This window comes from Anomaloglossus baeobatrachus, chromosome 1 (genome assembly GCF_048569485.1).
Source record: "Anomaloglossus baeobatrachus isolate aAnoBae1 chromosome 1, aAnoBae1.hap1, whole genome shotgun sequence".
NCBI lineage: Eukaryota > Metazoa > Chordata > Amphibia > Anura > Aromobatidae > Anomaloglossus > Anomaloglossus baeobatrachus.
This window is the reverse complement of record NC_134353.1, coordinates 223215090-223228907: the sequence shown is the minus strand read 5'-3', so window position 1 is coordinate 223228907 and position 13818 is coordinate 223215090. Positions and strand designations below refer to the sequence as shown.

General features: G+C 41.5%; 1 protein-coding gene across 5 annotated transcripts in view; it reads right to left on the bottom strand.

The window, feature by feature from the left end:
• Positions 1-13818, bottom strand: part of INPP4B (inositol polyphosphate-4-phosphatase type II B) — a 1087411-nt gene that overhangs the window by 315280 nt on the left and 758313 nt on the right. For all 5 annotated transcript variants that reach the window (XM_075348265.1, XM_075348236.1, XM_075348245.1 and 2 more), the window contains 2 exons: positions 10089-10161; positions 2963-3110 (listed from right to left, as the gene is read on the bottom strand). In XM_075348265.1, the coding sequence (XP_075204380.1) occupies positions 2963-3110; positions 10089-10161 (221 nt within the window). The remainder of the gene's footprint in view (positions 1-2962; positions 3111-10088; positions 10162-13818) is intronic.

The following is a 13818-nucleotide window of genomic DNA, read 5'->3' as shown; positions in this document are numbered from 1 at the left end:
CTAAAGCAGGCTTTACATGCAACGACATCGCTAACGAGATGTCGTTGGGGTCACAGAATTCGTGACGCACATCCGGTCTCGTTAGCAACGTCGTTGCGTGTGAAACGCACGAACGACCGTTAACGATCAAAATTACTCACCTAATAATTGATTGTTGTCCGGTCGTTCTAATCTCGATTATCGTTACTGTTGCAGGATGCAGATTGTTCGTCGTTCCTGCGGCAGCACACATCGCTATGTGTGACACCGCAGGAACGAGGAACATCATCGTACCTGCGGCCACCCCAATGAGAAAGGAAGGAGGTGGGCGGGATATTCCGCCTGCTCATCTTCGCCCCTCTGCTTTTATTGGGCGGGCGCTTAGTGACGCCGCTGTGACGCCGAACGAACCGCCGCCTTAGAAAGGAGGCGGTTCGCTGGCTACAGCAACGTTGCTAGGCAGGTAAATATGTGTGACGGGGACTAACGATGTTGTGCGCCACGGGCAGCGATTTGCCTGTGACGCACAACCGACGGGGGCAAGTGCTTTCACCAGCGACATCGCTAGCAATATCGCTGTGTGTAAAGCCCGCTTTAGGCCCAGATCCCCACCAATCTGTTTACAATTAAAAGAACAAAAACATAAATGTTTACTTATGTTTTATTAACAAAATATGGAGGATATATAGCGCTGTTGGGTGTGACAGATAGGCAGGTAGGGTGTTCACAAGAATTTATTAATATTCAATGATGAATATCGGGGTACACATTTCAGCACAGGACAGAGGACTCCCTAAGCCCAGGCAAACATGTTAGCAGTAAAAGTAATAAGGAAAAAAGGGGTTACACACTGACATCATAGGAGTCAGTACAAATTAAAAAATGAGACATTAGTAACAGAATATGATAACTTGGGATATAATAATGTAAACAACTGAAAATAAAATCCCTAACATCAAGTGCTGGGACTTCTGGTTCCACATCATCATCAAACATGGTAATGAAGATGCAAATTGCTTTAATATGGACTATTGGTGAAGACTAAATGGTAATACTGAGAAAACTAAGCACAGGGACTTAGCAAACATGGCGACGAAGATACCGATCAGGTTCCTATAATGCTACTCTACTAAAAGTACCAAGGCCTTGCTTGATTCATCACTTTGTGGCAGAATGTGGCTAAAACTGTATGAAATATAACAATTCAAAATGTAATGACTTTTTGGGGTTTTCAAACAACTACGATAATCTTGTGAAGAGTGGATGGCGTTTAACAGGAAGAGGGGGCATGGTTGACAAATTTAGCATAATTTGCACCAAAAACGAAGTGAAAATAATGGACAGAAATGTACTCTACTCCTCTGACTGGAGTACATTGGTACAGAGCAGATGCAAGATGGGCCAATTTCATTACATTTCTTCCAGCGGCCTCTTCATCAAGGCTAGTGTACAAAACTCCAGTATTGTTGAATTGAAGCACAAGTATGTATGTTCACATCTTGACACTATGTATCTTTCATGCAGAAAAAGAATGCTATAATTGACTATACACTGTGTCCACCCATATCCTGTCCACCGCCATTAACTTGAGAACGGCGGCAGCTATAGGCATAGAAGTGGTGTTTAGGTATAGTAAAGTAGCCATGCACTACGCAATGAAACCACCTATAGCGCCACCTGGTTGAAAACAACGGAGTTAGCATTTTTACCTCGAAAACGGAACGAGATAGAGAAAAAAGTGAATTACATAGTTGTAGGGCATCATCAATTCAATACAAATCGACACCTCGCATACAGAAATGCTATGATTAGAAGTTGTAAAACTCACTAGGCTGCAGACGTGAAGCGATACCTCATGGAGACCTTCCTACAAGTCATTGGGTATGGTGACTGCGTGGAGTGGCCTCCACGCTCACCTGACCTGACCCCATTGGACTTCTTTCTGTGAGGTCACATCAAACAGCAGGTGTATGCGACCCCTCCACCAACATTGCAGGACCTACGAAGACGTATTAAAGATGCTTGTGCAAACGTGTCACCTACCATATTGCACAACGTGCAGCAAGATACAGTATGCTGTCCATAGTCCAGATGTGCATTGCAGCTGACTGTGGCCACTTTGAGCATCACGGTTAAATGAGCGCCATATGCGTGACCAGCATTCAATGTTTTGGGGGGGTCATGGGTTTCATATCATAGCATTTCTGTATGCAAGGTGTTGATTCCTATTGAATTGATGATGCCCTACAATTTTGTAATTCACTTTTCTTCTCTATCTCAATTTGTTTTCGAGATAAAAATGCTAACTCCGTTGTTTTCCACCAGGTGGCGCTATAGGTGGTTTCATTGCGTAGCGCATGGCTATTTTACTTTACCTAGACACCACTTCTAAGCCTATAGCTGCCGCCGTTCTCAAGTTAATGGCGGTGGCACACTGCATATATGAGAATGGTCCTTATTGTTAAATTCTATATAATATAAGCATTTCCAAGAATTTGGCTCAGGGCTTGTAATAACCCAACAGACAGTGATGTCAAGTCACTGGAGGGGCAGATACATCTTTTAGAATGCATTATATACTCTGCAGTTACTATAAGTGGAATTCAAGGGCATTTTGAACTGGAGATAAAGATATATATATGAAAATAGTACATACAAATGACAAGGAGAAAAGGTAGACAGACAAGCAGGAAGGAAAATTATTTCCCTACTTAAATGAGCCAAATCCAGGGTGTTTCTGTGCATTCCCTGGGTATATTTTGATCTAGTAAAGTCTGGCAGTATAAAGAATGTTGCCTTGGGATTGGAGCAGTCAACAATACACTTCAATGCCATGTGCCATGACAGTATGCTGTGGCAGAATATGGAAATGTATTTTGCCTTATGGTTATTGACTTCAATGCAATTAAACATGAAAACGTTCCGGTAGCTAATCATTTCTGCTGCTGTGAATAACATGACAATGCTCACTTCTTTTTTTTACCTTCTGGTATCTTCTTTTAAGTAGAGAGTAAGCAGTTGCTTTGGGATATGAAAAGACATGATGCTTTCCGACATCTGCTCCCGAACACAGATCCACTTGTTGTCAGACGCAGGGAATCGGTAGAACTTGTAGATGGGATTCTTTAACACTGTTGGGGAAACAGTACATGCTTAAGACTTATTTCTTTTAGTGGAAATGTCAAACATGTTCACCGGTAAAAGAAAAGAACATGATACCCAAGCTTTACATTACATATACCTCTGTGTATGGATATACCACAGCGTTATAGCTCTAAGTATTAGGATAAGGAATAACCCACGCTGTAATCAGAAGCATTAATAGAAGCTCCATAACCTACAGGAACATTTGTAACGTCTACAAGATGGCAATTATAATGTTTGTGCCTTTCTATGTTTCAGGGGAAATTTTAAGCCCCATTACTGCCCCCATACCCACTAGGTTAAAGCTAAACCTGCGGATATTGTTGGAATTGCGCTAATGTGTACAGGGGCCTTCAGACTTTCCTATGACCAATCATGGGATTGGGGGAGATAAAAATTGGGCAGTTTTTTCCCCAAAAGGTAAACCACTGCCAGAGCTTTATGGAGCAACTTTCTCCACTCTCCCCATTAAAACACATGAGCACTCGGCTGAGCTGAGCATTTATGGGTGTTGGGGAGTTGAGAATGACAGCTGTCAGGTGAACGATCACATGTAAGGCCATGACAAAGCACCAAGGCCTGGGAATGATTGCTATCATGTCTTGAGATGGCTATTACAACAGGCAGGTAAACATCAATATAAATAATACAAGAGCTACCTTGTACAATAGATGGTGGTCACAGCATACCTCCAACTCCTCCCTGCATAATTAACACCTCTGCACAAGAAAATGCCATGGTATACAATGAACTGCTCCACACTAGTTTTATAGTCAGTGTCTCTGCTACTCAGTATATCTTTAACTGTTGTTAACTTCCACAGACAAGATGGCTGCCCCCTTAATTGTGTCTAGAAGTTATAGGATACAAAAATCCACAATCAAAATAAAAAAACAGCTTTGAGGAACAGAATATATTTTACCCTCCCGTTTTAATTATTGATCATTATTCCAAAATAAAATTGATCACTTATTTCCTTTAAGCACATAGAGGGTTCTTTTCAAGCAACATGTCGCGTTTCGGCCTGCGTTTACGCACCTACATAAATGTGATATATCGAGTGCAGCGCTGTGTAATGAAAGAAGTGATAAAGCCAGCACGTAATAATTCTGCTGGATTTATAAGATGAAGTATAATAAATGCCATGATTACGGTGTGTTTATGCCAGATATGTGGGCTCAACGACCTTCACATCAAAGCCTTTATTTAAGTAACCATTTCCAAACTTCCAGGAAGCACTACATGAACTTCTTTATTCCTCATAAAACCCCTGAGTTATGGCATCTGCATTCACTTTTACATCGTTTACAGTGAAGAGCCCCAGGAAAAATAATAGTCACAAGTCATTTCTATTTTTAAGCATAAAACATAACATGAACAGAATATATAATGGATGCGTAGATAGGCTAAAACATTTAATTTCCAAAAGCATTTCAAGCAGGCTATGCAAATGACTAATGTTCTGCCATCTTCTATTACCTGCGTGCTTGGAGGTGAGGTAATTCATCATTGAGAAAAACATGAGCCTCTATTACAAAACCCTCTCATGAGGCGAAGTCATAGCCGTCCAACTTACATGGAAGAGGGCCAATTCTCACCTCAACAATTACTAAAAAGTTCTTAACAACTCATATCTAAAGTCTAATCTACATGAGTGAAGTGCTCCTAATGATAAGGATGAGAAGGCTTACAGTAATTCTGTGTGTGCCACACACACTCAGGTGGTTCGCGTCCCTCAGGTGCCACAGTCAGGATGGATGCCTAGACATCTGCCCACCAAAGGTACCCATTGTAAAAAAAAAAAAAAAAAATGTAGACTGCAGTAGTCCTCTGTATAGGAAAGGGCAGTGTGTTGCATTTTCTTATAAGTTAAACAGTTTGGGGATGCAAACCTGAACCTGAGAACAAACTTTTGACCTTTGTCTGGTGACAACGTTACAGTATATGTTGATGAAGGCTTCCCTCATATACTGTGGCCTAGGTCTTCAGATGCAGTGTGCTCCTATCCATATGAAAGTATATCCAAACACAAGTGAGATAAACCAATAGAACTCAAATACACACAAATTACAGCAATATTGGTCAGACTAAAATACCAAAATTCCAGAGGAACCTCAGGAGGGATTAGGATCTGATACAGTAACGAGCACCCGAGCATTTCAATGCTCGCCCATCACTAGTGACCAGAACTGAAAATACAGCAAAAGACATCCCCATCTGGTAGTGGACTTTTGAGCTAATCAATAGGCTTTTTCTCTAAAGGCCACGTCTCACTAAGCGACATCGCTAGCGACATCGGTGCTGAGTCACGGTTTTTGTGACGCAACAGCGATCTTGATAGCGATGTCACTGTGTGTAACATCCAGCAACGACCTGGCCCCTTCTGTGAGGTCGCCGGTCGCTGCTGAATGTCCTGGACCATTTTTTGGTTGTTGCTCTCCCGCTGTGAAGCACACATCGCTGTGTGTGACAACCAGAGAGCAACGATCTGAATGTGCAGGGAGCAGGGAGCTGGCTTCTGCTGACGCTAGTAACCAAGGTAAATATCGGGTAACCAAGCAAAGCGCTCTGCTTGGTTACCCGATATTTACCTTGGTTACCAGCGTCCGCAGCTTTTAGAAGCCGGCTCCCTGCTCCCTGCACAAGTAGCCAAGGTACACATCGGGTAACTATAATTAAAGCGCTTTGCTTAGTAACCCGATGTGTACAATGGTTACGAAGCACAGCGTCGTTACACGGGTCGCTGGTGGCTGATCTCTGATCGCTGTGGAGATCTGCCTGTTTGACAGCTCACCAGCGACTATGTAGCGATGCTCCAGCGATCCCTGCCAGGTCACATCACTGGTGGGATCACTGGAACGTCACTTAGTGTGATGGTACCTTAAGGGTTGATTTAAAAATAAGCGTTCAAACCAGTTTTATGCTATGACCTGCCTATGCATTAAAGGGGTTTTCCACCTCCTGTGATTTCTGCATTCCAAGATGAGAGGCACAGATTAAAATGCAATGACAGGTACCTACCATGATACATGCATGGTCGTCAAATATTGTGCACTCATCCTCTAATGAATCTGGCAGGTAGATGATAATGGTGAATGAAACGAGAAGGGCACCTGCCCATGCCACATCATTAGTGCCCACCAAAGTGGAAGTGAAAGGCACCGGGGAACCTCTTTAGTAACAATTATATTTACAAAAAGGAGACATCTATGTGGTCTGAATAGAATGAGGGGGCCTCCAATATTTATTCTGGTGAATCCAATGAACTCAAGTCTAAGAGAAGTTCTGAATACTTGAGATGTATATACAGTATATAAAATGTTGGAATTGACACCGCATTTACAGCAATTTCAACATACAAACCGTTAGTGCCTGATCCGACCTCAAGAGATGCCCCAGTGATGCTGTAGACAATTTGTTGGAGGGTAATCTTTTACATACCCCTTAATTAAAGGGTATTCCCAAAATAGTAAGTTAACCCCTATCCATGGGCAGAGAAAAATCTTATATAGAGTAGAAGTGCGCTTGCTCAACTTCTGTTCCATTATCAATGCGACCGGCGGAAAAGCCAAGAGCTATACACTGACCTTTATCTGGCAGTCCCAGAGGGAATGAATGGAGTGAAGGTGAGCATACTCATCTCCACTTCATTCAAGAAGGGGTTCTGCAGTGCCCCATTTTTAGGATCTCATATGGAGGACAACTTGCCATTTTGGGAATAACCCCCTTTAAATCGGCGGTTTTGGGGTGCAAAAAGTGAAAGCTGTTTAATTCATAGAAAGGATTAGTTTTACAGAACTTGCTAAGTACTTCTCCGCTTGTTCAGGATCCTGTGCACAAATTATCTGGATTTGTTTTTAGAATGAGAGTCCTTGAGAAATTAATCCTCTAATGTTAAGTATATAAAGCTGTTTCAAGACCAGTTTACAAATGAGCATATAATTAGCATATAGTCTCACTTTCCTTTTATAAATTAGTTCAGGGTAAGGTTTGGGATTTTCTGCTTCCTATTATTTTCCCTTCATGGCTCAAACAATATTTGTCATCTGATTGTTTATTATTGTATTATATAAATCATCTCTGTACGTTTTAATATTGCAGATCTAATCCACTTAATCTTGAATTATTCGCAGTTGTGTGTAAATATGTATAAGTAAGGATAATTAATCACTGTAACAATGCGCTGCACTGAAAAGAAATTGAAAATAGAAGAAAATAATATATTATGTGTAAGTGAATTATTTAAAATACCATAAATGAATGAGCTAATATAGATTGTACAGCATTTCCGCTGCCTCCCGCCCCACCAGCGACTACGTCTATAACAATACAAAGAAAGCACTTAATTCTCTCCGCTCCAATAGCCAGCTTCTAGTAATAGAAGAGTAAAGATAAGCGCGAACACAGGCTCAGCTTTATTTGTATGCATTGTCACTAAATCCAAGTGTCTATGCCCATTTGGGACCAGTCTGTCTTGGAATTAAAGGGGTGCTCTGATACCTACATATCTATCTTTCAGCCCTAACCACTTTTGTTATTTGCTTTAGTATAAAATTCTCTTCTATTTTCCCAATGTAGCTAAATCCTATATCTGTCATTTGTTTTCTTTACTTCCTGTAATGTTTCGTTTCAGGGACGTCTCAAAAAGGACATCACAGGAGGATAGCCCTACAGTCACTTCACCCCTCCAGGAATAGGATGTCATCTTGGGGCAACGTTGCAGACACTTACTACAGCTTCTGCCACCACCATCCCCTGATGATGTCCTGTTTCAGGGGGAGACCGGGAAGTGACTGCATCTATGAGTACAAAGGCCACGACCACACTACTTTTATTTCTGCCACCCACATGTACGAATGGACACGGCAACACTTCTTCTCTCCCTGCCACCCCCCGCATATTCAATGGATGCCACTACATTTCTTCCGTATTCACCGCCATTATCTTCAGAGGCCACTGCCACATTTCTTCTGTGTCCGTCACCTGAATCTTTAGTGTCTGGCACAACACTACTTCTGTGACTGTCGTATACATCTTCACTGACCGCTGCCACATTTCTGTGTCTGTCACCTGAATCTTCATTGGCAGCTGCCACACTTCCTCAATCTCCACCACTTCTTTTTCTGAAAGAAGATGTCATCAGGGGGTGGTAGAAGCACTATGACTGACTGCAGTGCTGCCCCATAGCTTCTATCACCTCCCTGAAATGAATTCTCACCAAGAAGCGCTGCTGTCACTCACCCTGCTTCGATCACGCCCTGTATAACATCTCCCCCTGATGATGTCTTGTTTTAAACTCCCCTCAAATGAAATGTCACAGTAAGTAAAGAATAAAATGTCAGATATAGATATCAGCTCAATAAGGAGAATGGTAGGGAATTTTATAATGAAGCAAATTATAAACATGGTTATGGGATAAAGATAGATATTTATAAAAGGCATTATAGGTATGAGACAACCCCTTTTAGTACAGATGTAGCATGGCTTTAACATATAACAAAGATTTCACAATGTAGAGTTTTAAAGGGAACCTATCTTGTCCAGAAACATTATTTACCTACAGATACAATGATTATTTGCAGGTAAATAGCATTTAAATCCTGTTCACCTAACTGGTTGGAATAATGGCTACTGGGAGAAAGTTAAGTTTTATTCTCTCTGCAGCCACTCACTTCAAGTCTTTGGGATTTTGCAGGGCAGAGTTACATTCACCACTTATAACACAGGGAAAGTGGCTGTAATTATTCCCTGACACACTGATTAACAGCTTGCTCTACACTACACTGCTGAGGAGGCTGCCCATAAACGTCCTGGGGAATGATTACAGTCACGCTCATTGTGTATTGAGTGGTGACTGTCATATCTCCCTGCACCAGAGGTGATTGGCTGCAGGGAGAATAAAACTTTATTTTCTCCCAGTAGCTGCTGCTCTAGAAAGCTGGCTAAATGGGATTTAATTGTGATTTACCTGCTGATTACTCTAATATCTGCATGCAAATAGTGTTTGGATCAAACAGGTTCCCTTTAAAGGGAACCTGTCAGGGTCTCCATGCTCTCCAACAAAGCAATATTCATGGTTGTATGCCCAAGTTCCCTTCCTAACCAGCCACTAGTATGAATGCTTAAAAAAACTACTTTTAAAACTTGCTTTCCCTATGCAAATTAGAACAGTGACTAGTCGCATGGGCGTTAGTTACTCAGACCAGTCGGCTATTTTTCCATGTTATCACACCCATGTCTGCGTGATAACATGATTTTCATGAGCTGGCGTCACCTCTCACGGATGCACAAGGCTCATTAAGGCCACGTCAGTGTGCCTCAGAAGCAAGGTGGACGCTTCTTGGCTTCATTAGGCACACCATGCGTGGAAGTTCAGAAGCCGCCTCACATACATGTCTTCTAAACTTCTGGTTATGTTCAGTTTGCCTATTGAAGCCGGAAAGCGTACACCCAGCTTCAATGGTGCATTAACGTGGCCTAAATGAGCCACGCGCATGCACAAGATTTCCAGGAACTGGCGATGCCAGCTCCTGGAAATCATGTTATCACATACACAGGGGTGTGATAACATGGAAAAAAGGCTGACTAGTCTGAGGAAATAATACCCCTGTAACAAGTCACAGGCCCAAATAGCATAAGGAAAGCAAAGATTCTAAGTCATTTTTTTTAACATTCATATTAGTGAGTAACGTTATACAGGGCAGGTTAGGGAGGGAATTTGGGCATACAGCTATAAATGCTGTTGCGTTGGAGGTCATAGGGGACCTGACAAGTTCTCTTTAACTTTTAACACTTGACAACTAACTACACAAATTCAATTTTACACTTTTCTGCTTCAGGAAATCTTTTTGTCTTGTGGTATGTTTGTCGTTTTAAGAAATGCAACTACTTAAGTTTAAGGTTGTCAATGATTTCACAGTCTTATAGAAACACAAAAGTTAAAATGGTAGACAATCATATCTTACCTGCATTTAATAAAGGCAGATTATCATTTCCATTGATCATTTCAGGTGACGAGCACTCACACACTAAGGCGCACTGGAAAAAGATATAAGCATAAATACAGAATATAAGGTAGGATATGTATCATAGAATGCACAGCTAATAATCCCACAATAAGTAAAGATTGAAGTTCAGACTATTTCACCTAACCAAACACTTCCACTCCAATGGTTTGTACTGGGGCAATGAAGTATTATGTGGCACCCATTCAATTAAGTAATCATATAATAGATGGCTGAGTTTAGTCAATCATAATGGAAGCCAGACTTTCTTTAATGGCTCTCTGCTCCAGGCAATAAAAAGGTTATCTAGCAGGGGGTCCCATTTGCTTTATCTGAATATATAAAAAGGAGTTGTAGATTTGATATTGCTCCTTTCACGTTATATACATTTTTTAGTCCTGTCTAATAATTTATCTTTATAAAGGGAAGAGGTCATCTGATTCATGCTGCCTGAACAATGGACAGCATGTATAGGACACTGGCTGATTATTGGCAGCTGTGTAAGTTTTTCTCTGAAAAGCTGAAGCAATTTGCATAAAAAATTATTTGAAAAGCTGGCCAGAAATGATGAGTCTTGGCTGACTAGTCCCATGCATGTCCCCAGCATCTTCCCCATACTCTGGCCCCCATGTCTGACAAATCTCTCCACAAGTGTTTGCATAGGAAGTGACCTGTCAGTCTACTGTAAAGAGGCGGAGAGAAACCACCAGCGACCTGCCTCAGACTGGTACACAGGTACAATAACACAGGCAGCATGGATCAGGTGACAGGTTCCCTTTAAATAAATATTCTGTACTGCATTGTGAATACCAAAGTGCTCATGGACAACAGATTAATACTCCTGGTCAGAAAACGTTTTAACATGATAGTTTCATAAGTTATAAAAAGACTTAGATAGGTTCAATAAAGTTTAAGTTTTCTCCACAAGTCATACATTCTCAATCGCTAAATTATTTATAACCCACTATGCCATTTGTTCCCCTGTAGTAGTCTAGTTGCCCATCTTTGAACTGACTCTAACTTCTGAATGTCCTTTTTAAGATGTGGAGCCCAAAACTGGATCCCATATTCCAGATGTGGTCTTACAAGTGATTTATAGAGGGGTAACAATAAGTTGGGATCATGGGATCTAATCTCTCGTTTTATACAACCTAAAATCTTGTTTGCTTTTGCAGCTGCTGCCTGACATTGAGTGCTGCTGCTCAGCTTATTTGTAATCAGAATACTCAAGTCCTTCTCCTGCATTAAAATTCCTAGTATATATCCACCTAATGTATATGCAGCAGTGGGATTACTCTGGCCATCGTGCATTACCCTACATTTATCAAAATTAGACCTCATCTTCCATGTGTTTGCCCATTCAGACATTTTATCATTCTATAACATTATACTGTCAAGCTCAGTTTTTAATATCCTACATAGTTTGGTGTCATCAGTAAAGACTGACACTTTACTCTCAATCCTATCCACAAGCTCATTAATAAAGAGTTTAAAAAGAACTGGTTCAAGCACAGATCCTTGTGGTGCCCACTGCTGACTATATGCCATTTATCAGAGGTAATGTTCTCAGCCTTTTGGAAAACAATCCACATATTTGTGAGTAGTAAAATTATAGATAGGACTTTGACTTGGCCATTCTAAAACCTTAAAAGGGTTGTCCACTACTTTAACAACCCATTCTCAGTTACTATGTTCCCCCCCCAGGTAAAATAATAGCAGTTATTCTCACCTACAGTGCAGGGGCCATTCTAGCAGTACTGGCACTGGCCCTCCTGTGGCTCACTTGACATTGTTATGTCAGGTGATCTCTGAAGCCAGTCAGTGACTGCTTCACTTTCCTCTTTTTGGAATGTAACTGACATTTGGGTGAAGTCAGATCTGCAGCTGCTTTTCCACTTCCTTTGAAAGTGCTTTGGGCCATTGTCTTGCTGCATAACCCACTTTCTCCTCAGATTTACCTCATGGACAGATGTCTTAACACTTTTCTTTAGAATTTGTTGCTATATATATATATATATATATATATATATATATATATATATCTATCAGGATTCATTGTTTCATTAATGATCACAACACAAGCCATTCTGGCACAGATGAAGTAAAAGAGGCCCAACCCATGATACTACCACCACTGGGTTTCACAGATGGTAAAGGGCTTTTATGCTGCTTTAAGACAGGGTTTCTTTTTTCCAAACAAACAAAAAAAGCTTATTTTGGTCTCATTCATCCACTATACATTGTTCCAATATCCTTCTGGCTTGTCTAGGTGATCCTTAGCAAACGAAAGATGGGCAGCAATGTTCTTAAATGTATCTTACAATGTGTCGGCGGGGTCACGTCGTAAGTGACGCACATCCGGCATCGTAAGTTACATTGCAGTGTGTGACAGGTGCGTGCGATTGCGATTGAACGTTAAATGTTCATCGCATACACATCGTACCTGTCTCTAGAATTGCACATCAGACTGTTCATTGTACCCGGGGTAGCACACATTGCAGTGTGTGACACCCCGGGAACGATGAACAGATCTTACCAGCGTCCTGCGGCTCCCGGCCCACAATGCAAAAGGAAGGGTGTAGGCGGCATGTTTACGTCCCACTCAGCTCCGCCCCTCCGCTTCTATTGGCCGGCTGCCGTGTGACGTCGCTGTGACGCCGAACGTCCCTCCCACTCCAGGAAGTGGACGTTCGCCGCCTACAGCGAGGTCATATGAATGGGACGTGTGACGGGGGTTACTCGTATGTGCGGCACGTTCAAGAAATTGAGCGTGCCACACATACGATGGGGGCATTTCAAATCGCATACAAGATCGTATGCAAAATTGCAGCGTGTAAAGCGGGCTTTAGAATGTAGTGGCAATCTTCTTGCAATCCTGCCATGCACACCATTGTAGTTCAATATTCTCTTGAAGGTGGACTCATGAATATTAATATTTCCAAATGTTTAAAAGTTATCCTGGGTTCCTTTGTGATCTTATAGACTATTAAAAGCTTGCTACCCTTGGGATAGTAATAAGAGCCTAGAATTTCAACCATTTGTACACAATTTGTATCAACAACTCTTCTTTCGAGGCTTTCAGAAAACACCTTTGTTCATGAAATTAAACATTGCGACAATCGCGTTGCAAAAAACAAAATTTTGATCGGACCGAAGGGTTTACATACATTTGTTACTCAAGGCCAAGAGATTGTGCATTATGTTCTTTGTTCAAAAACATGTCAGTCTAATATTTATTTTTAGCTAATAAGTTTTTATCATAGTTTTAGCCGTATTAATAACATGCAATGAACATATGTGATAACTATATAACTAGAGTAGAGATGGTAATAATGAGGGCTGGATAAGGATAGAGGATGAGTCAGTCATCTGAGGGATAATGTTGAGAATGTTGAGAAAAAAATACTACATTTTTGTATCCAGACATTTTACTATAACATTATAATGTTATACTAATGTGGGCGTTACACGGTGCGATCAAATGTGCGATCGTACCCACCCCCGTCGTTTGTGTGTCACGGGCAAATCGCTGCCCGTGTCGCACAAAGTCGGTAAACCGCCGTCACACGAACTTACCTGCTGAGCGTGTGGCGCCCTGGACTAGCCAGGTCGTCACAGGTAACACACAAACACCCCCACCCCCACTAGACAGTAACATTAGCCAAACATAAAACCCTTGTTGCCTCCTTCC